The sequence below is a fragment of the Alligator sinensis genome, unplaced genomic scaffold, assembly GCF_000455745.1.
Source record: "Alligator sinensis unplaced genomic scaffold, ASM45574v1 scaffold1841_1, whole genome shotgun sequence".
NCBI lineage: Eukaryota > Metazoa > Chordata > Crocodylia > Alligatoridae > Alligator > Alligator sinensis.
The window spans coordinates 116,950-140,444 of NW_005843034.1; the positions used below are offsets into that span (position 1 = coordinate 116,950).

Below are 23,495 nucleotides of genomic sequence, written 5' to 3' on the forward strand. Positions count from 1 at the left end.
CACACCCTGCCCACGCCCCCACCCCCCCTATGGCTGCCCCGCCCACCCCAGCTCCCAGTGCTTTAAATAAAAGCCCTAACTCACTGGGTGCTGCCGGGTGGGGGGGAGGCAATCCCCGCTGCCCCCAGTGCCCCACGCTACATGGGGGGCTCTGTTACAAGCCCCCTGACCCCCCCACTCCCCCCTCCCAGCTCTGGCCCTTTAAGCTCCTGCAGGGCCTCAGGGCTTTGGGGGGCTTGTGCAGAGCCCCCTACATGGCATGGGGCAGCAGGGATCACCCCCCTGCTGGCAGGAACTGGTGAATCCAGGGGGTTTTCTTGTTTTTTTTTTACCTTAAAGGGCTCGAGCTGTGGAGGGGCGGGGGCAACCATGGGGGAGGGGCTGGGACAGCGGGGTGGAGGAGCAGGGGGCTCGTGCAAAGCCCCCCACACAGCATGGGGCAGTGGGGATCACCCCTGGCAGCACCCAGTGAGTTGGGGCTTATTTTTTCCCAAGTGCTGGGAGCTGGGGCAGGCGGGGCAGCCATTGCCAGGGCTGGGAAAACGGGCAGGGGATGGGCCTGGGTGATTCGGAAATTTGGCAGCAGCCAAATCTCCAAATCAGATTCGGCTGAATCAATTCAGGACAGTGATTTGAATCACTGAATTGAATCACTGTGCCCCAAATTGGTCAAATCTGAATCCAAAGCGAATATTAGCTGCTTCGCACAGGCCTATAGGGCAGCTATAGAGATCCTCTGGTGGGTGCTAGAGCATCTCTATACAGGACCCATACTCCAGTTGCCTCAGGGCATGCTCTAGGAATGTGCCCTGGGCTACTTTTTTCTGGTGTGTTTTTTATTTTAATACCAGAATTTCCCGATATCAAAATTAGAGTCCATGCTGCAAATATGTAATAGAAGGAACATTTTTTTCATTCCTAGCATGCCTCTTGCGGCGTCTCAAACTGCTTTGAGATGTTGCAACGGCATGTGCTCGCTTGTCTGGACATGCCCATACTGTATAAAACTGAAAGTGTTCCAAGTTCCATAAAATTTTCTATATCTGGTTATCCACTACCTCTATGCAAAGCTCCAGATAATTTTTCAAAACTTTCTTTATAAGCCCAAGCCAATGCACATTGGAATGACAGAAGGAATGGATAGGAAGCAATATAAATCCTATAGACACTGAAAGTCCTGGCGTTATGTCCACTGAAGCTATGATGCATCTCTTTGACTGCACTGGTGCAGAAACAGGTGCAGAATTAACTGTTGATAACCAACCTATATGGAAAATGAATTACCGAAACCTTTCACATAAATGAATTATAAATCTTGATTTAACCCTGAAATGCTAAGAACAGAAAAAGAGACTATGCTCATTAAGTTGTTTGGTAGGAATGATTCACTTAGCTCTTGTCACAAACGCTGCTAAGGTACTGGGTGGGACTAGCAACTATACATGTCTACATATGACCAGCAGCTACTTCGCCGTAGCAGCATGCAGAGCTGACATGAGCGGGGTGCAGGGTCCAGGGCAAATGAGCCTGTGTCAGGCCCCCTTAACACTGTGTGGGGCTGTGGTACCCTCACAAAGGGGGGGTGGTCTCTGTGCTTCTTCCACAGCGTGGGGCTGAGCCGCCAGCTGTAGGTGCAGGCACACCCCAGTGCCCTGCTACAGTGAAGATAGTAGATAGATAGAGGATAGATTTGCCTGCCTTTTTGCATTATTAATTTGTACAGCACCTTCCCACTCTCATGGACATGAATTGAGGTGGCTTGCCAAAGTGCAGGGCCTGGGGCAGTCACCCCAATTTGCTGTACCCGAGGGACGGCTCTTGTGGCGTGTTCCCTCATTATAGTGTGCAGCTATGGCAAAATAGCAGCTAAAAATAACCGTGCACCTGGCATAAGGCACAGTATTGGCTGCTACTTCACCATGGAAAGGAAGTATTAAAGCACAGCACAGTAGCAATGTCACCCTACAGGCACATGTAGACATGCCCTAAAAATACTAGCACTAAATGATTTACCAGTCAGTAGTAGAAATGTAAGGTAACGACACTAAGTTCAAAAGAGCAAATAAAAGGGAAGGCATCCACTCAAATACCAGGACACAAGCAAGGAGTTGGTGGCTGACTGCGTATTGATTACACTAAAAGAAAATGAATATCACAGGCAGAATTGTGTCCTGCAGTATAACACTCATCATTAATCAAATGCAATTACAAAAATATTAAAACAGTTTAAATAATTTTTCCCTGATTAAGGAAACAATGAGGTCTCTTTTTCAGCACCATCTATAATTTAACTAACCTGATTATAAAATCAGTGTTATGGGTACAGCTGACAGCACTTAAAGTATGAAGTGCAGTCAAAGGAGAACTGTGGCACTATTTAAGTCAGTTTGGGCTTTACCATTTACCTCAGTAGGGTCAGAATTTCACCCAAAGATCACAGAATAAATACGCAGAGGTACAGAGAAACCAGATCTTTATTTTTCTAGGAAAGTAAAATAAAGAAAAGATCTTAAAGAAAGTTTACACAATTTTTAAAAGAAAGGTCAGGAAAATATCTGATCAGGCCAAATCCAGTATTTCAGCAGATATAAATCTAAAAAATAGAAATCTGAAAAAGACCAAAAACGAAGGGAATTTCAGCCCTTTTTTTGTGTACAATCCCTTTGGGGCAAAGACCTGTGTAATTATATGTAGATAAAGCACCTGGCACTCATCTAGGATTACCTAAATAATATTTTAAGAGGAAATTAATATTAGGGGGTAAACTGCCAGGGAGACGACTTAACGGTTATTGATATATTACATAATCTGTTTCAATCCTAAAATATCTTCAATCCTAAAATACCCTAAGCAGATGACATTTAAAATTATTCTGCCATGCTTGAATCCAAAATATGTCCATTTTCTATGAATATCTTGTATTGACAGTGAAAATATTAAACTCACACACACAGCCTTCAAGCCAAAATCAGTGTAACTTGCACAGATAAATCACTGGCCATACAGGAGAGGGAAGAAATTCATTAAAACCACTCTACAAAACTCCATCAGAAGGACAGCTAAAATTAGCCAAACAAGTTTCTAACCTTCCTCCTGACAGCTAGAGAAAAAAGCCTTTAAAACCTTTAAATGTCATCGCTGTGTCAGATAATCACCACTTTGAAGACGTTGAAAAACTGTGTTACAGTACAGTAAAGTTAGGCTTCGTGGGATTCAATTTTTACTGGTAAACTGCGAGTTCACCTCACATGCACAGACTGATGGAAAAGTATTTCTATTGTTAATAATTTAAATTTATAAAAAAGGCAGTAAGACTAGACTGTTGCTGCAGTACCCAGGCAGGCTCCTTGCTGAGTAGCAGATGGAGGTGGAGGGGAGCGCGCGCGTGCTTGCATGCTCCCACCTCTCCAGCTTGAGCTCAATACCTGCAGGGTGCAACCCAGCTGGGTCCTCCCTTGCAAACTTGGTGGAAGCCAGCAGGCAGAGTGAGCTGCTGGCTGCAGGGAGCAGATGCTGCTACAGCAGCCAGAGGTTTCCTTGTCAGGGAGCAGAAGATGCTTGGGGGCAGCAACTGCCACAGGACAAAGAAAGCAGGTGCTGAGTTCAGTGGTGCTGTACACAGGTGCTGGAAGGTGGGCTGACAGTTCGGCAGCACAGCAACTTCCCCCACACCTGTATGCTAGGCTGGAGGAGGAAGTGACCATGTTTGTGAGTACGTGTGTGAGTGCATGTGTGCGTGTGCGTGCATGCACCCCTGCATGCTAATTTAACGCGATCCTTAAAGTTTAAATCTATAAAAATCTAAATAAATGCTTAAAAATAAATATTTATTTTGGCTGTCAAAATTATTTAAAAAAATAAAAATTGAATTTTGCCAAGCCTAAGTACAGAAGAAGGATGTCTAGTTTCACTATAATTAGTTTCCCCTTTCAATTTCTTTAGAAACAGAGAGGTCAAAGAAACTGACTCTGTAGACATTTTGTCTCTATCATCCTAAAACTGCTTTTCCCCTATACAGTCCTTTGTATAATACCATAATGGGGTCTGTGTTTAATACTATCATATTAAACATGGCTAGATGAAAGTTTTATAACTAATCATTATACAGGTACCTAAGTTTATTGCAGAGGTGTCAAAGATGCAGTCTACAGGCTGGATCTGGCCCACTGACCCCTATCATCTGGCCCCTGGCGACGCCTGTGGGTCTCACGAGCTGACACACAGGCCACATATGCTGTGTTGGTCTCGGAGCAGCTGCCATCAGGCAGTACCAGGTGTGTCCTAGAGCAGCCCAGACTAGTCAATGCATGCAATATGGCCACAGAGCAGCCAAAACAGGACTGCATTGACTGCAGTGCCCACTCTGGCTGCTCCACATCTGCTGAATCTCACATGCAGGGTCACTACGTGGGTCTGACCTAGCTTGCAGACCAGCCCTGTGTCATACATCTGGCCCCATGGGCCAGATGAGCTTTACACCCCTGATCTACTAATGTTTTATATAAATCTTGGATGCTCTACAACTGAGCATGGCAATAGCTGAGTCGAAGTTGAGAAGGCCATTTTATTCTAAATTTATCCTTTCAGTTGCTTATAATTTAAAAAAATGATTGAAATTTCATGTCTCTCTCTGCAGTTCAAAAGTCATTATTATTTGATTGAACCTTTGAGCAAAATTACATAATTCTACCTGAGTTAGAGGTATAAGTAACTAGTTTTCCTCCATGAAAGAAACTTGATAACCTTTTTCCTTGGTGCTAATTCACTTCAAAACAAATTAATTTGACAGCATCATGCACACACAATGCACTCTCTGTGAGGAAGAGTTACTAAGTCTAAAAAAGTATTTATAATACTATCTGTGCACTGCCACAGACAGTACTATAAATGTTGTGTATATATTTTCACCAAACATTCAAATATGAAATAGGTTTCCAAATCTACTTGCAATTGCATGGTCCTATATAAGCAACAATAATGTTTCTGAAACAACCACCAGTGAAATCATGCAAATTTCCAAAACCTACTTTGCCAGATTGAAAATCTACTTCTGCATATATCAGTGGTTCCAGCAAGAATAATGAAAAACATTTTTATTACAACTTTTCCTGGAGTTTATTTTTGTTTCTTCATTTCCTGACTCCCATGAACAATAAGTGCTACAATACTTAGGGTGAAAACTAACACTATAACATCTACCTTTCTAAAAACTTCCTTAAGATAGTAATGAACTCGATAGTAGATTAAGCTGAACTTCCTGATCCACTTCTTTTGTTATCTTTTTATCATTTTGTTATCTTTAGGCATTAGGAGAACTGAGAGGTATTTTTAAAATGTTAATGCACAGCACTTCAGCTCATGAGAGCAACCATACATCCCTTTATATCCTTCACTCACAATAACAATGCCATGTACAGACATTCAGTTTCTCCTGGGAGAGTCACTGCTCTCCCAGTAGAAACCAAAGTGTACAGATGTTCAGGATTTTTCTCCCACAGCAAAAATGAATATTCTGGGAGAAAAATAACCTGGGAACTACCACGGTTAAATCATTCATGGGAGAGTTTCTCTTGGGAGAGCCAATGTTTGTAAACATTATCGTCTGAAAAAAGCCACAGCACTGCATTCCAGCATCCCAGGTTGCTTTGTTCTCACCCTCCCCAACCCCTTTCCAGAAGACAGTGTGTTGTTTTCTGTACTCTACTACTCCAGCTAAACAGGGAGCAGAACATGCCCCCTTCACGAGCTCCACATTAAGCTGCAGGGAGACACAGGTTGACCCAGATCAGCTTGGTTCAACCGATCAGGGCAACACTGCACAGGGCAGCCATCTGCCTTCAGGCAGACTGATGGAGCCTGCAGAGCATGCTGAGATGTGTGCACAAGGGCCCTGTAGCTATGCAGCATCAGTACTGCAAGCTTTCTGCTCTTCAGGGACTCAGAATTCAAATGTCTGTTCAGGCATCAATAGTTAAATTCTTCTACCAGGAAAACAAAACCAGGAGAACTCTCACAAATGATATGAACTTGTATATGAAGTCTTAGTTAACTCTGCCTTTCAGACACTCTCATGACCCTCCTGCCCTTGATTTGGTTGCTTTTCTATCTCTTGTAAGGGCCTTCGTATCTTTCTATAACAAATTCAATTACAAGATACTGTAATTTTAAGTTTTCCCAAGCTCAAACACTCAAGGAGATGCCTATGAAAAACTAGATACACAATGGAGAACCAGGTACTTTTTCTACTGCAAAACTATAACATCAGTCAAATTTAAACATCATAATAAAACTGAATTCTACTACTGCAATAGAAAAACTTACCCACTTGGCAATTGGACACCCCTGAGAACTTTTTCCTTCCTTCCCTGTATAAACCACTACCTCTATTCTTACAGCGCTTCCTTTAGCTCCATACCTGTATAAGAAAAAACATGTTACGATTACAATCTAGAATCCGTTTTAAAGACATTATGACCTTTTAAGCTCTGAATTGGATAGAAACAAAATACCTACTTTAAGTTGTCAAAAGCACAGCTGTCTAAAATCAAAGCCCACACTGAAGTGCTTCTCTTTTTTTCCAAGAAAGGACTGCTCCTAAATGAGTGTCATTTTGGAGGAAGAGGTCATCTCTTCAATTTCTATATGTAGTGAATGTATTCTAATACCTTATTTGTTTATTAGATTAACCTGTTTCTGCTGTGGCCTGTTTTTCTGCAGCCAGGATTGTTGTAAGCTCAATCGGGCAAGGTACTAACCTTCATCCCCACTGACTTTAATTGGTACTGAATGTGCTCAGGTCACAGCAGGATTGAACCAAACCTACTGAAGTTATGAAAAGATAAGAAAAGATTATGTGATGCAGCTGTTCAATTCATGTCCATGAGAGTGGGAAGGTGCTGTACAAATTAATAATGCAAAAAAGTGGGCAAATCTATCCTCTATCTATCCACTATCTTCACTGTAGCAGAGCACTGGGGTGTGCCTGCTCCTTTAATGGAGCTAACAGCCTGTGAGGCTGCTTGCAGGTGGTGCAGGGGACTAATGAGAGACTCACCTGACTGGAAGGGGGCTTACTCACTCTGGAGCTATATAAGCCCAGAGCCTGAGATGGTCAGGCAGTCTCTTTCTGGCAGCCACAAGGGGAAAAGCACCTGGCAGCAAGGCTCCTGAAGGGACTGTGGTGTTGCATATGATTCGCTGGTGAAGCTTGGGAAGCTCACCAGAATATAGCCCAGGGCTTGGAAGCTATCTTAGCTGAGAGGTGAGGGAAAGTTTTTCCTCAAAGGGGTAGAGGGCTGTTACCCCTTTTGGTGTTTATGTTCTAACCCGGGGGCTTATTTTTAGGTTGTGCTGAAGTTAAACTGGTGGTATGGGTTGGGACTGTAAGGGGTGGTACACAGAGATCCCATTAGTGCCTATGGGGCACACAATCGCCTTGAGCCCTGCCTGGGGCAGGCTCAAGGCCCAAGTGACAGTTGAACCCAGAGTGGGCAGAGTGTGAGGCCACAGAGCCACATAGGGGCCAGGAGCCAAAAGCCCAAGAGAGGCACAGCCAAGGGCCCAATGCCCAAAAGGGCTAAACTAGAGATGGTGCCTCAACACCAGGTCCGATGCAGTAGGCCTGGGCTAGAAGGCCTAGCTAAGAGGAAAGGGGTGGCGGTTAAGGATGCTGAAACTCCAGTAGGCAAACAACATCACAGTAACACCCAGGAGGCTTGGGGCATGGGGTAGGGAAGGAACGGAGCCATGCAATTAGCCCTTAAGGTTGCAGGTGCCCCACAGTGGCACAGCCGTAGAGAGGCTCAGCAAGGGTCCTGGAAATAGTATAGTAGAGACCAGTAGGGAGCTGGGGAACCCCAGTGGGGCCCACGTGAAGGCCCATAGGCAGCCTACCTTTTTATCTTATTATTTCATCAAGGTGTGGGGAGCCAAGACAGAAAGGAAGACACCCTAGAGGCAGAGCAGGGCACAGTTGCAAAGTCACCAGGGGGCACCACGGCTACCCCTGGGACCCAGACGTGCTCAATCACCCTTCCTATATTTTTATTTATTTTGTTTTTGCAAGTAATAAAATGTATGTAGTACTACATGCTGCACTGTTTTTTTTCTCACCTGTTCTCCATTATTTCCCTGACAGCAGCAATGCTTGGTCCAGTCCCAAGGTGTGTATAATATGGGCCTTCATCTTTCTCTATAATTTGCTCTGCCAGAAGAACGAGAAAATTAAATTGATTGTGTACAAAATGTATTCACAATGTTAAAAAATACCTATACACATTAATTTATTGGGTTATTTCCCAAATTAAATGCGTAAAATCTTAAAGGTTTTAATCATGATTAATGATTTGTATATTAACAGATACCTTAAAGAATGAATAAAATACAATGTGCAATTTGTTATCATCCAATAAACTACTCATGGATTTTTTCTAAATTATAAACACACAACAACATTAATACTTTGCACTTCTATAGCAATTTCCATAATAATCTACATTATTTACATATATTCATGAATGAGTCTTCACAATACTCAGTGAAGCAGGGAAGTATTATTAATTCATTGTAAACAGTGGAACTGGGAGCTCATTTTAAACAGGGAGAGACAAAACCCATAGTCACACAGGACAGATCTGGGAAAAGAACCCAGATCTCCTAACTCTCCATCTGTATTTTATTTACAAGACCAGAAATTAAGGTCCGGATAATAAAAAATGTTCCAGTGTGCATCTTTCTTTTTCACCTGTGGTTTTCTATTGCTAGGGACACCAGTTAAGCTGTACCTATAAACCTGTAAGACACCTTGCTTGGTCTCCAAATAAAAAAAAAAACTAGTTTGAAATACTGAAATCCTTTCCTGACCACCCCGAGACCTGGTTCTTTCCCTGTCCTGCAAGATCTTGAAGATCTGTGGGGTCACTCCTGCCTACACCTTGCAGACTGTCATTCCATTCTGCCACAATCCACATCCCTCACTTCCCCTACCATATCCTGTAAGAAAGATTTGTCTCTATTTAAAGCAGCAAAGAGCCACCCCATGGGTACAAATTGTAATGTCACTTAAGCCTTGAACACACATTCATCTGTAGAGCAACACAAATATAGCATTATGTGGGTATGTACATGTTCAGAACCCCCTCACCCCCCCATCTTGAGTGCCAAAAAGTTGCCAAAGGCATGCTCTTCAGTCATGGAGCAAAAGGATGTTCCTTTGCTCCCCCTGCTCTCAAGGGAGCCCATCTGTGAACCCTATCACTGACAGTCTGCTCACTCCTCTGCCAGAGAAGGCAAACCTAATGATTACTGACAGCCTACCAGCTTGCCTTCTCCAGCCTGGGAGAGGGCAGGCTACTTTTAACAGCTGATATTCTGGGTTCCAGAGCAACATTTCTCTTCACCCACTGCAGGTGGGGAGAAGGGGGAGGCTATCTAACAGCTAGCTACTGCTACTCCAGGGGCCAAACCAGTAGCAGGCACTCTGACAGCTCACTGCAGAAGGCTGTCAAGGAGTCCACAATTCTCCATCCTACCACCCCTTGGAAGGGGAGTGGAGGGAGAGGGCAAAGCACTGTGGGATAATGGAGGTATGAAAGACCCCTTCTGTAGTACAGATGTTACATATGCCACAGCAATACACAGAAGGTCCTATTTCAAACAGGAACATTTCTGTAGCACAGGCACCATTTCTGTAGCACTACAGGCGATATGAACATCTGTCCCCTCAGATTCTGGGATAACAGGCATTCATAATCCTTTTGCAAGGTTCTTAATTGCTTTTGTGATAAGTAAAGACCATTACCCATAACCACCATAACCTGTACCCTACTTTGCTCCTTGGATCAAAGCTCATCAAACCTGCCCCCATCTTTTGTCAAGCCTGCATTGTAGCAAAAGGAAGACAAAATTTCCCTGTTATCACATGAAAATTACTTCATGATCTGAAGCATATCAACACAGAATGTTAATGCCCTTTCTTGGCCCTGTTCACACTTACATCGTTACCCTTAAGGCTAGACACTTACCTAATGAGTTTTTCTACCTTGCAGTGAGCAGGTTTAAATGCCCCAAAAGTTATCCACATCGGAGGGAAAGGGTAAAAAGGAGCACCTTTCTCCCCTCCTCCAAGGAACTAAGCATCAGGGACCCTTCAAACAATGAAACCCAGGGAGATAGGGGGCAATATTCACAAAATGAAAACATGTAAAGGAAACTTTCCAATGTTAAGAGACATAATGTGAAATATGTATGTCTAAAGCAATCAGCACTCGTATTAGGGATGATATCTTTTATTAGATCAACAAGATTTTTGCAAAAAAAAATCCTTTAATTGCAAGATATCATCTCTACTACAAGTCCTGATTGCTTTTTCCTCTAGACCAGTACAGCTACAACCTGGATACCTGATGTACATCTAAAAACACTTACCAACACAGTCACAGGTTGGAAATTCAGACTGTCCTTTTTTTGTTGGAGTATCTATTAAATTTTTTGTAGGTGTGTCCAGGAACTTCATAGGAGATTCAAGAAAGCTGCTGAGTGTATTCTTTGCTGGAGAACACCTTGAGTCTCCTATACTTTGTGTCTTATCGGTACCCAAACTTGCTGATGTCAGAACTGTAACTTCACCTGCACACTCTATATTCCTGAGAGTTTCTACTGCATCTGGTAAGTGGGCTTCAGCACAAGTAACAGGTGGTGTTTGCAAGTGCTGATCCACTTTTTGCCCTGTAGCACTCTGCAAAAAATTTGCTTGGGCTTCACAATATATTTCACTAGCTCTCTGGTTAGACTGATTAAGTGTCTGAGGCAAGGGATGCGTCTGAATGACATTCGGTGTTTGCTGTACCTGAGAATTATCATCTTTTTCTGTAAACATCTGTATGTCTTCACTTGATTTATTCAAACAGGATTCTGTTTTTAATTGTGAAGCAGTCATTGGATTACTGGAAGCAAGTTCACCATACTGTGAACAGGTAACAACGGTGTCATTTTTCAGTAGATCCATACCTAACATATCATTGGATCCTACAGCTTTGATTTGCTCAGTTACTACTTCACAGCCAAACAGCCTGTCTTTTGTTTTCTCCTGTAGTACCTCAGGTAAAGGTCTATGGATTTTTATCTGAGTTTGTGGTAGAAATAATCTATGTTTTTGCTGTGATAAAGTACTTTGATTTAGTGCCTTCTGGACTTTGGTTCTGGGAGATTTTTTTTCTGACGCAGCAATTTTTGAATCTTGTGACATGGTTTGACCAAGTCTGTGCAGTTTTGATGACATCCAAACATCCTGTAACTCACTATGCTGGCATGCTGACTGCTCTTGCTGTTTTTCATTACTTTGTTGATAGCCTGCATCTTGAGGCTTCTTTTTGTGTCTTTGTTTCCATGGTGCATTTTTTCCTTTTTTTTGTGCCGAATGTTTTTGCTTTACCAGCAAGGAATTATAATTGTGCTTTATAAATACAGATTGTTTTTTCTGCAGTAGGTATTGATCTTGGTTATGTTTTGGTTGCATCTCATGTGATATAAGATTGAGAAGTGAAGTCTTTACATCATTTTGCTGTTCTGGATTTGTCTGGTTTGATTCAATTATTGCTGCAAGTTGAGTTAATTGTGTAGCTACATCTTCCTCATCCTGACTGTGAATTCCTCCTTCCTTAATTATGGAATTACTTTTTAAGTTCACATACTTATGATCTTTCTTTTCTAACTGGCCAAGAATCTCCAATTTATTACTCGTTTGTTGGACATTACACGACTTGTTAGAACATGGAGCAATGGTAACTTCTTTATGGAGGGAGTTTTTTTCCTTGGTAGTAGGTCCTGAAGATGATTTTGCATTAGTTGATAAAACAGATAAAGATTTAGTGTCTCTTGGACTTAAATGAAATTTATATAACCCATCAATCTTACTGGCAGACGTATTATGTAATTCTGAAACAGTACTTTGGCCATTGTACAACACTGCCTTATTAAGGAACTGTTTCTCTGAATCATTATGGTGAGACAAGAGCTGCTGTTCATTCTGTAAAAATGCATCTTTGATTTCCTTTAACGTAGAAGATGTCAAGGCAGATGAAATGTCCCTTTTGGAATGGTGGAGTAGATGGGAAGTTGTTTGTTGTTCTACATGATCAATACTTTCTGTTTTAGTTGGTGTTGAAGCTTCTAATGGGACTTCCGATAATTTTGTTAATGCTTCAATAGCTACTACTTGTTCTACAGTTAAGTTTCTGTTTTTAATCAGAGACAAAAAAGTTGGCTGAAGTGGGGAATTTTCATGTTGTGCCTTTTTGTTTGGTATTTTAACTGCATCTTTCTCTACATGGACTTCTGTTTCAGGCACAGGGGTACAACATGCCCTTTCCTGTGGATCCTCAATGGAACTGCTTTGCAAAACTGAATTATCAGAACTTTGAAAGATTTTACTGGTAGAGTTTAATTTCTGTCTCATGAAAATACTTCCTTGTTTTTCTGGATGAATACAGCAAACATTTGTTGTCAAAGTGTTCACAATATTATTCAAATTAGCAGTATTTGTCCAGTGTGTATTATGGGAGTTGTTTTCTCTGCAGCTGTTTGTCAAATCTGCCCTTTCTTCTACAATTAATTTTGTCAGTGATACATCTGATTCTGATGGTGAATAATGTATGTTTTTGAGGCCATTTTTGATGGTTTGTGCAAAAATCTTTTTTGGCTCAACTAACTCACTGGGAGAGACTGTTTTTTCACCTTCTTCAGAATTTTTCAAGTGTTCATTTCCTGTCACGGTTCCATGGAAATCTCCATTGACATGGACACCAAAAGACGGTTTCTCATTATTTGTCCACTTTTCTGTTTCTAAGCCTGTCATGCTTTCTTTTTCATTAGACTGTACATTTTCAAAGGGCAGTGTTTGGCTTGTTTTCACCCTGTATTTTTCACCATGACCACATATACTGCATTCCATGGGTTCTGGTCTGAGGCCATTTACTGGTTTGTTTTCTAAATCTGCCTATAAAACAACAGGAAAAATAAGAATTAGCTATAATTATTGTTTAAATTATTAAAATTAAGAAGCATTCAACCTACAGTGTTCTGACAGTGAGAAATGCCCTGTTTAAGCATTACCAAAACAGTTGAAAAACAGCAGTCTGTCAGTGGAAAATCTGAAGTCCAAAGATCTCTTTATACCATTTTGGAGATGTAAAAAGGTCTTAAAATACAAGCAAATATAATGGGCATATAGTAAACAAAAATCAGATCATAAGGCCTCAATCCTGTAATGAATTTTGCACAAGCATATACAATCCTCTTTGGAACTTATTGCAGGCTGGGAACTGTGGGCTAGTCTACTGAGGAAAGAGTTACCAGTTACATTGGTAAAATTATATCTGTACAGTAAAAAATGGTATAGTTCTATTTATTCAACTCTTTATATTGGCCCAATTTTGATTCCAATACAGGTGTGGCTGTTTTCAGTTCATGTCAGAACCAGAATGGTTCATCCCACTGGCTGGAAAGCAATCCCAGCAAAGAGTCAGGAGCTGAGATGAGTAACCAGGAGCCAGAGGCAAGAAGCAAGAGGTCAGGAACTGAAAAGCAGTTGGGGGATAAGACAGGGCAGGGAAGGAGATGAATGGAGGCAAGATCTAGGAGAGGAACAGGAAGATCAGGTGAGAAGGTAGTAAGAGACCAGTGTAAAGCACTGGAACAGCCTGTTGCTATTTCTCAGTATGACCCTTAAATGGCTGAGCTGTTTCCTGCGTGCCTGGACCCACAAAAACAACAGGTACAAGTCAAATAGGTCACAGGAGTGTAGGGATAAAGCATTACAGTTTGGCTTCAACTCCTCTAGAAATGGCATAAGCCAAAAATGTCACTTCCATACCAGAGTAATTTTCCCCATGTAAGTTATATAGGTTCAAATTCACATGTTAGATTAGACCAACAATTACCTGCTATTTTAAGTACTGGCATCTCCTGTACAATGAAGCCCCAAAGCTGTTGTACCATGTCCAATAATGAATTTAGAAAGAGGATTGGGAGATGCTGTATCTCCTATACCAGTTTAAATCTTAAAACTTTAATTGTTTTTATTACATTTAAAATACATAGGTCATCATGACTGAGACCCAAATCTTCCAATGTGACACAAACATGGCACAATGTAGGACCATCTTCCAGAACTCACTGAAAGTCTGAAAAAAAATGGACGGTTTTTAATCTGAATTTGCAGCAAAATACCTGACAGCATAATTTGGCCCAAGAGTTTTGAAAGAGGTCAGAATTCACAGCATTCATCTTACATCTGCTTTAACTTTGGGGGAATGCCTGAAGACAGCCTAAAAAGTCAACATGATTAATCATTTCAAAGCAGGGGAGAAAGTGGAAGATCTGAGCCCCTACTAAGCTTTGAAGCCATCTGCTACAATTTCTCACACACAACCTAAAGTCCTTAAAATGAAGCAAAAAAATTAAACAGGAGGGAAGTGTTGCATAAGGCTTTGCATAGCTTTTCCATAAAAGTGTGAATTTAACTTCACTTAGTACAATGGAGCAACATGTTTCTTTTATATAGCAAATTAATAAGGGTCTCTTGATGAGAAGCGAAAACTTGTACACATCCATGGTCCAAGTTACTGTGTAGTCTGTATCTTACCAAAGAATTTACTGACTTCTGGATAGTCCCTAGTGTAGCTGAACCATATTTTACTTATTTTTTCATTTTCGTTTCAATAATCTTATCTTGTGGTCCATTAACCACTGGTGTTCCACTAGGGGGCATTGTTAATGGCCTATAAATCACAACTCCTCCAACCCTTTTCAGTTAAACATTGAACAGTAAAGATGAATACTGGTCAATAAAAAATTCTAAAATTTGACAGAAGTTCATTGCTCAAAAAGACTGAGAAAAAATAGTCTAATATTTAAGTGGAGTGTAGTCTCCGTCATCACCAGGGCTGCATATGAAACCATTTCAGTTATTAGACAGAAACTGATTCCTTTGAAAAAATGCTCGGACTGTAGCCCAAACAAATGAGGATACTAAAAGCCAACTATAAAAATGAAAGGAGCTATATGATTTGAGGATATATTAAAGCAGAAGTCAAGGAGGATAAAAATAGATGATAAAATAAACATTGGATTTATTTATTTAAATTGGCTTTTTACTGAACTATCATTTTCTTTTCAGAATTTAATCTGATATCATGACAACTTATTTCAAAGCCTAAACTTACTGCATTAACTTAACAGAACTCATCTTCTGTATAAGCAAGTTCTCCTCAAATTTTAGTGGCATACTGTCTTTTAAAATTCTATATACTATCATAGAAAATTAGGAATGGAAGGGACCTCAGGAGGTCATCTAGTCCATCCCTAATTATATCATCCGAGTCAAGGCTAGCTGGGTCTTAAAAGCCTCCATGGATGGAGATTCCACAACCTCTCTAGGTAACCTGTTCCAGTGTTTTACTACCCTCCTAGTAAGAAAGTTTTTCCTAATATCCCATCTAAACTTCCCTTGATGTAACTTGAGACCATTGCTCCTTGTTCTGTCATCTACCATCACTGAGAACAGTCTAGCTCCATCCTCTTTGGAACCACTCTTCACCTATATAATATTAGGGGGAAAAACATCTTTAGTTTTTGATGTCAACTTAACTTTGTAAATATGCCAGAATGACCTGTACTTTTCATTACAATGGAGTGAATGCCAGTATTTACATGTTTCCCCAAATGTATTGCTAGTTTCTGTTTTCAGACAAGCTTTTGCTCTAATAACTTCCGATTTCATTTTAGCTAGCAAGTACAGAATTACTACTTGCTCCTTTTGGACTTATTCAAAATTGATAACTACTTAGGAGCTGAAAGCTTGTTTTCTTTTTCCAATCTGAATAAAAACCATGTGGGAAGAAGACAAACTTTTCTAATTCTTAAAAATCCAAAGAACCTAGGGGCAGATTTAAAAAAATCTTTAGTCAACTAAAAGATGCAAATAGCTACGTTTGGAAATTTCAGCATGCACTTAATCTACACATTTAGGCACCAAAGTATCTTTGAACATATGGCCCATTGTCACCTGAAACAAACCATTAATCTATTAGCTCTAATTCAATAATCACTTTGTTTATTAAATCAGTCACTTTCAATATAAGGAAGAAAAAGGTTGGTGAATTAAAAATAAGTTTTTCCTTAGTAAAAAATACTTAAATACTAATTTGCATTTCGACTTCAATGCCAAACAATCCACATCCAGTTTCATGCATCCATTTTGATGCACATCCTGAGTAAAAACATTTCTTCTAGTAAAGTAGAAATCTGTTCTTCACAGTTATCTAATATGATAAAAAGGTAAAAGTTACAAATCAGAACAAATTCACTGGAAGGTATATAATTACTTATATAAATTATCATCAAAGTAGTGCATCTTCCTGTTAACAAAAAGTGATACCAAATTTAGTGTAAAACTATATTTAGTTGCACAAACATATTTCAATAGTTTTATTAACAAACCAATACAAAATTAATTTATTTTCCTTAAAAAAAAGGAAGCTGAATGCAAAATGCAAAATAAGATTACAGTTTTTGAGATCAAAGTTTCCTGTTTGCTGATTTCACTCACTTTGGTTTTTAATCATTCCACCCTCCAGGCCATGCTTGCAGAAACTAATGCAAAATTAAACTTACAGATCAGACAACAGATGGTGCCTGGTGTTAACAGTTTTCTCTCTGATAAAGAAAATATGTTAAGAAAACAGGGACCCTACAGTACAAACAGATAACATCTAGATTTTATCAGAGGCAGCACAAGGCCTTGATCATTGTTGCTAAAACAGGTTCTCAAACAACTGTACAATAAAAGTAAAATCCAGGGAAATTCAGGCTATTGAAAGAGATCTTATTTAACAAACTGCCCTTAAGTGTAGGCACTAGCTGCCATTAAATGTAGGCATCTGTTAAGCAGAATCCTCCCAGACTATCCATCTATAAGGCTGTACAGAAACTGCTTTTAATTTTTTTTTCCACATATAATTCTATATTATAAAAAGGAAAACTGAAAGTTGAAACTATATTTTTTGTATGACAGGAAGTGTAACTAAGATGTAAAGATATTTGCTAGCAAACACAAAAAGGAAGGACAAGTTACCTCACACCAGCTGCAACAGATTTAACAAGGAACAGAATAATGTCTAAGTAGTAATTAAACAGAAAAAGCTGATTCAGAGTTAATCAAGGGTACTCAAATCTACAACTCCTGATCCCAAGAGAGAGCTTTTAAAAAAAAAAGCTAAACCTATATCACTTCATGGGACATAAAAGACTTCTGAAAAATATTCCTCACCTGGTTCCCATTCTGAAATATGTCACTCCCAACATAGCATGCTTGACACAAAACTGATGTTCCTAAATTGCAATTTTGCTGCTGAAAAATTATTTACCTTATGAACAAAGTCTTATGAAATGAAGATTATTGGAAGAGTTCTTTAATTTAAAGAGATTAATTCACCAGCATTTCTGAATGAATACATCCTTTGGGGTGAGAGGTATGTTCTAAACAACTGAAGAAGGGGAGGATATGGTTCGTCACAAATTTCATTCCCAGAAACTGGAAGCTTCAATACACAAAATCCACACATACACGTGGGTGCTACAAGATTCTTGGAACTTCGTACAGCTGAGCTAATTAATTCCTTTTGCTGCGGTTCCCTTAACTGTGTTTTGTTTTTCAGTAAAACAAGTTTAGCTAGCATAACGTTGCTGCTGTGCTTGAAAATCTTCAGGATAGTCATTTAGGCACCAATCCTACAAGGGAGGGCACACAGGTGCCCTGCTGTGTTTGTGTGGTGTCCCTGTGAGCTCAGTAACAAAGTATCATTCTAAAGATCAAACTATTTCCTGTACTCCTTAACGGCTAGTAACATTTATGGAAATTACCTGTATATGAAGAAGAAAAAAAAGATCCAGATGAATCATTACTGGCATGGTTTAGTTTACATGTAATGTTTCCACAAAGAACTACAATTACCATGGCAGTGGATATTTTTTAATCATACTGTATAAATTTTGATACCAAGATTTTTTTCCTCTTTTATTTTGATGTGATATTAACTGCAATAAGTCACAAACTCAATGACAATATATGAAAGGTTCCACATGTAAAATGTTCTGCTCCTCAAGATAATGACAGATCATACTAACCCAGCATTTAGATAAGAAGCTAATTTTATAACACTTGAGAAGACATTCAAATTAACCAAGTATATTAAAAACTACTTATGTTAGAATCATAGAATAATAGTATCATAGATAATTAGGGTTTGAGGGGACCTCAGGAAGTCATCTAGTCCAACCCCCTTCTCAAAGCAGAATCATCCCCAACTAGATCATCCCAGCAGTGTTTGCTGCTGCTGCCCACCCAGAGCTCGCACCGCAGTAAGCTTCAGTGAGGCTAACACCATTGCCTCTGCTACCCAGCGCGTGAGCTCCAGGCAGGCAGCAGCAGCAAACAGTGCCTGGCACAGCAAGCTGGGGAGAGCAGCAGCTGCTCCCGTCACAGCACAGTCCCACAGGCGAGCCCAGAGCCGCGCAGGGCCCAGGCTGACAGTAGCTGCGGGTTACAAGCTGGTGCTGAGTGCGCAGGAAAAGTGGCCCTGTGCCCGCCCCGTGGCCAGTGCCCCATGCTGCAGCCGCTTGCAGCCCACATGGGGCTGCCTGTGCCTGCTCAGGACAGCCCTGCGAGCGGCTGCAGCAGGGAGCACTGGCCATGGGCCAGGTGAGGGGCCACTTTTCCCAGCATTACGCACCAGCTCCTTCCCTGCTGGTGAGCAGGGGGGTCGGGGCTGTGCCTCTCTCCCCCTCCCCCAATCTGTACTGCTGGGCTGAGGGGGGCACTGGGAGTGAGCGGGTGCGGGAGCACAGGGCCCGCACCAGTGTCCCAAGGCCAGCACCAGCAGGGCCTAGAGCAGGGCGGCAGGGGTACAAGGTCCTGGCCAGCAGGGGCTCTATGGAGCCGGGCCAGCTCCCTCCTCTCCTTGCTGGTGCAGCCCAGGCCGGCTTCACAGACCCCTGCCAGCCTGTGCCCTGCTCTGTGCCACACTGGTGCTGGCCCTGGGACATTGGTCCCAAGACATTGGTCCCAAGGTGGTGACCAGGAAGCAGGGCACCTGTCAAAGGGCGGGGCTACCCATGTGGCCCTCAACATCTTGCCAAAACTGGGTAAGCGGCTCTGCACCTGAAATAATTGCCCATCCCTGGTCTAACTCCATCCTCTTTTGGATCACCCTTCAGGTAGTTGAAGGCTATTATTAAATCCCTTCTCAGTCTTCTCTTCTCTAGACTAAGTACGCCCAGTTCCTTTAGCCTCTCCTCAGAAGTCACGCACCCCAGCCCCCTCACCATTTGCATTGCTGAACTTCCACTGAACTTTCTCCAATTTGTCCACATCCTTTCTGTAGTGGGGAGCCCAAAACTGCATACAGTACTGCAGATGGGGCCTCACCAGTCCTGAATAGAGGGGAAGAATCACTTCCCTTGATCTGTTGGCAACACTCCTATCAATGCAGCCCAGTACGCCATTAGTATTCTTGGCAACAAGGGCACACTGTTGGCTCATATTCAGCTTATTGTCCACTGTAACCCCCAGGTCCTTTTCTGCAGAGCTGCTACCCAGCCAGTCAGCCCTCAGCCTGCACCAGTGCATGGGACCATTCCATCCTAAGTGCAGGACTTTGCACTTGTCCTAACTGAACCTCATGAGATTTCTTTTGATCCAATCCTGCAATAAATTGTCTAGGTCTCTCTGAATCCTAAACCTAACCTCAAGTACATCTACTACTCCCCCCAGCTTAGTGTCATCTGCAAACTTGCTGAGGATGCACTCTATTGCCATCTTCCAGGTCATTGATGAAGATATTGAACAAAACCAGCCCCATTACTGACCCCTGGGGCATACCACTTGATACTGACTGCCAACTAGGCGTCAATTACTACTCTCTGAGCCCTATGAGCCAGGCAGTTTTCTATCCACCTTACAGTCCATTCATCCAACCCATACCTCCTTAGCTTGCCTGCGAGAATGTTGTGGTAGACTATATCAAAGGGCTTGCTAAAATTAAGGTACGCCACATCCACTGGTCTCCCTGCATCCATAGAGCCAATCATCTCATCATAGAAGGGAATCAAGTTGGTCAGGCATGACTTGCCCTTGGTGAATCCATGCTGACTGTTTCAAATCACCTTCTGCTCCAAGTGCTTAGAAATTAATTTCTTGAGGATTTGCTCCATGAGTTTTCATAGATTTCATAGACATTAGGGCTGGAAGGGACCTTGAAAATCATCAAGTCCAGCCCCCTGCCCCAGGGGCATGAAGTCAGCTAGGGTCATAGATTCATAGATGTAGGGTCAGAAGGGACCTTGAAGATCTTCTAGTCCGACCCCCTTCTCTGGGCAGGAGAGAAAACTGGGCTCAAATGACCCCAGCTAGGTAATCATCAAGGCTCCTCTTAAAGAACCCCAAGGTAGGAGCCAGCACTACTTCCCTTGGAAGATGGTTCCAGATCCTAGCCACCCTGACTGTGAAGTAGTGCCTTCTAATGTCTAGTCTGAACCTACTCTCTAACAACTTATGGCCATTATTCCTTGAGGGATCAAAGGATCCCAACAAGATAAGCATTCAAACATTTCTTGAATGAGTCCACAGTAGGTGCCTGCACCACTTCTGGAGGGAATCTACTCCAGTTCTTGGGGGCTTGGACAGTAAAGAAGTTTTTCCTTATGTCCAGCCTAAAACAGTCTTGAAGGAGCTTATGACCGTTGGTCCTTGTTATCCCTTGGGGTGTTCTGGTGAACAGACGTTCCCCCAGATCCTGATACACACCTCTTATGTACTTACAGGCAGCCACCAGGTCCCCCCTGAGCTTGCACTTTTCCGAAGACTGAGGTGAGTCTGTAGTTCCCTGGATCCTCCTTATTCCCTTACTTAAATATGGGCACTATATTTGCCCTTTTCCAATCATCTGGGATCTCCCCCGATCACCATGTGTTTTCAAAGATCCAATCTCACTGGCCAACTTCCTCAGCGAGTGCATCCCGCCCGGCCCCATGGACTTGTACATGTTCAGCTTTTCTAAGTAGTCCCTAACCTGTTCTTTTGCCACAGTTGACTGCTCACCTCTTCCCCAAAGTGTGCTACCAGGTGTAGTAGTCTAGGAGCTGACCTTGCTTGTGAAGGCTGAGGTGAAGGAGTCATTGAGCACTTCAGCCTTTTCTGCATCCTATGTTACTAGGTTGCCTCCCCCATTCAGTAAGTCAGTGTTTCTCAACCCATGGATCATGACACAAAAGTGGGTCGCAAGAATATATGAAAGGGTTGCAGACAGACTTTAAAAATGGATCAACAAACTTTAAAAATGGATTCTCCTTTGAAGGAGAAAAATGTGGGAAACTGTGGCTTTTCCCTTGCAAGCTGTTAAGAGTTCCATCCTGCAAGGGGCTGTTTGGGGTCCCCCATGCCCCACCACACATCCAGCCCTTGGGTTGGGGCCTGGGGGAAGGAGTGAGGGGCACTGGGTTGGGATTGGCCATGGATGTTTACAAATGGGTCCTGATACAAAAAAAGGTGAGAATCACTATAGTAAGGGACCCACACTTTCCTGATTTTCTGTTGTTACTGACATACTTGCTCTGCATTCTTTTATCTTCGCTACTTGGAAATATATCTTAATACCATGCAAAGGAAAGGATGGGAAAGTTTTAGCAAATGGCCTGAAGGAGGCTTTGAGGAGCTGGGGAGCATGATAAGACAGAGGACATACAAAAACATCTGGATGCTGAAGAGCCTGGAGTGATGATATTCCTTCTATTTGGGAGATGCCCCTCACTACTGGCCCTCACCTTTGTCAGGGATTTCAGAACATTCCACTTCATATTTATCAAAATTAATTCAACCAAAATAATGTAACAGATCAATTCTTCCCTGATCTTTAAGACTTGTTCTATTTTTATTTCCACACTAACAACATCTAAGGGCTCCTTTTCTAACTAATCACAATGTAATCAACAGCTCCACCTGGCAATTTGTTCTGACTGACAGTTTATATTTGCAGAGCCCCCAACCTCCACCACCAAAAAACAAAACCCCCCAAAAAACTTGAAATAGAGTACACTTTAAATAAGAACTCTGAACAAGTGCAGCCTGTTCTTATTTTCTCCCTTTCCCCTAAAGCCAGGGCAAGAAAAAGCCAGCAAAAGGTATACACATGCAGAGGTTGCTGCGATTGATTTTCCTCCCACTTCCTGAATTACTGAATCATAGAGATGAATGACCACATTGGTCATCTGTGCCAACTCCCTCTCCTAAATGATCTCTGTCCAATGTATATCCAACCACTTCTCGATGAGAAGATTCTACAAATTCCCTGGGCAGTCTATTCTATCACCTCAGTGGTCTAACAATAAAGACTTTTTTTCTGATGTCTAATCTAAATTTATTTTGATGAAATGTGAAGTCATTGCTTTGTGTCCTGCCCTTTGCAATAAGAGAAAAGTGGTTCTCCCTCTTCTTTATGACAGCATTTCAGATATTTGAAGACTGCTATCATGCCCCCTTTAATCACCCTTTCCTGCAAGCTAAACAAGGAAAGGTTTTGTCAAGCTTTCCTTGAATGGCTTGCCTTCCAAACCCTTTATCATTGTTGCCACCTTCATCTGGACCCTTGGGTCAACTATAAGGGTGTAAGAAACTGGTCACAGGCAGTCTGACCTAGTCCCTAGGCCACTGGGGAATGGCAGGAGCTAAAAGCAGAGACAAGTGGGAAATCCAGAGAGAGAGACCAAGTTACAGGCCAAATCACAGTTCTAGAGTCAGAAACCAAGTTACCAAAGGGAGAAATCCTGGGCCTGAGTCCAAGTCACAAGGCAAATCAGGGTTGTGAAGTCAAAGACTAAGTTACCGAAGCCAAGGGGAATTTCCAAAAAGGCAGAGTCTAGAAGCAGAACTAAGCAGGGCCAGATGTCAAAGGACCAAGAACACAGAATCCCAGGTAGCTTTAAAAAAAAAAAAAAAGGATCTGGGGAGGCCTTTATTATTATTATTCCTGTGAAATGCCCCTTGCTATTAACCATGGTAGGTTGGCATGATCACCAGTCAAGGCCGTCTGACATCCCCCCCCCCCCCCCCCCCCCCCCTCCCACATTTCTCTATTGGCTCTGGGAGGTTCTTTACTGTGGCTCCTGTTTCCCAATATTATATTGCTTTAAAAATACAACAATTCTCTCATAAAATACAGGTAACCACCACACCCATGATTTGGAGGTCAGGCTCTGATAAATACCCAACTTTCTTAAATAGGAGGCTGCAAAATAGCAAGCAAAACATCCCACTTTCACATCCCCCTCTAGTACCAGTGGTGATATAATTCATGTATATAAAAAGTCCAACATTTGAGAGGCCCCGAACTCCTGCCTCCCTCCCCTTATACGATTCTACCATTACCAATCTCTCTCTCTTTCCC

At 41.9% G+C, this 23,495-nt stretch overlaps 1 protein-coding gene across 5 annotated transcripts in view; it reads right to left on the bottom strand.

Annotated features, from left to right (window-relative positions):
• TET1 (tet methylcytosine dioxygenase 1) overlaps positions 1–23,495 on the bottom strand; it is a 139,078-nt gene that overhangs the window by 85,164 nt on the left and 30,419 nt on the right. For all 5 annotated transcript variants that reach the window (XR_003092049.1, XR_003092050.1, XM_025193235.1 and 2 more), the window contains exons 3-5: positions 10,426–12,994; positions 8,113–8,203; positions 6,322–6,415 (exon numbers count right to left, since the gene is read on the bottom strand). Coding sequence is in view for 3 of the 5 variants with exons in the window: in XM_025193235.1 (XP_025049020.1) it covers positions 6,322–6,415; positions 8,113–8,203; positions 10,426–12,994 (2,754 nt within the window). In the remaining 2 variants the exon portion in view is untranslated. The remainder of the gene's footprint in view (positions 1–6,321; positions 6,416–8,112; positions 8,204–10,425; positions 12,995–23,495) is intronic.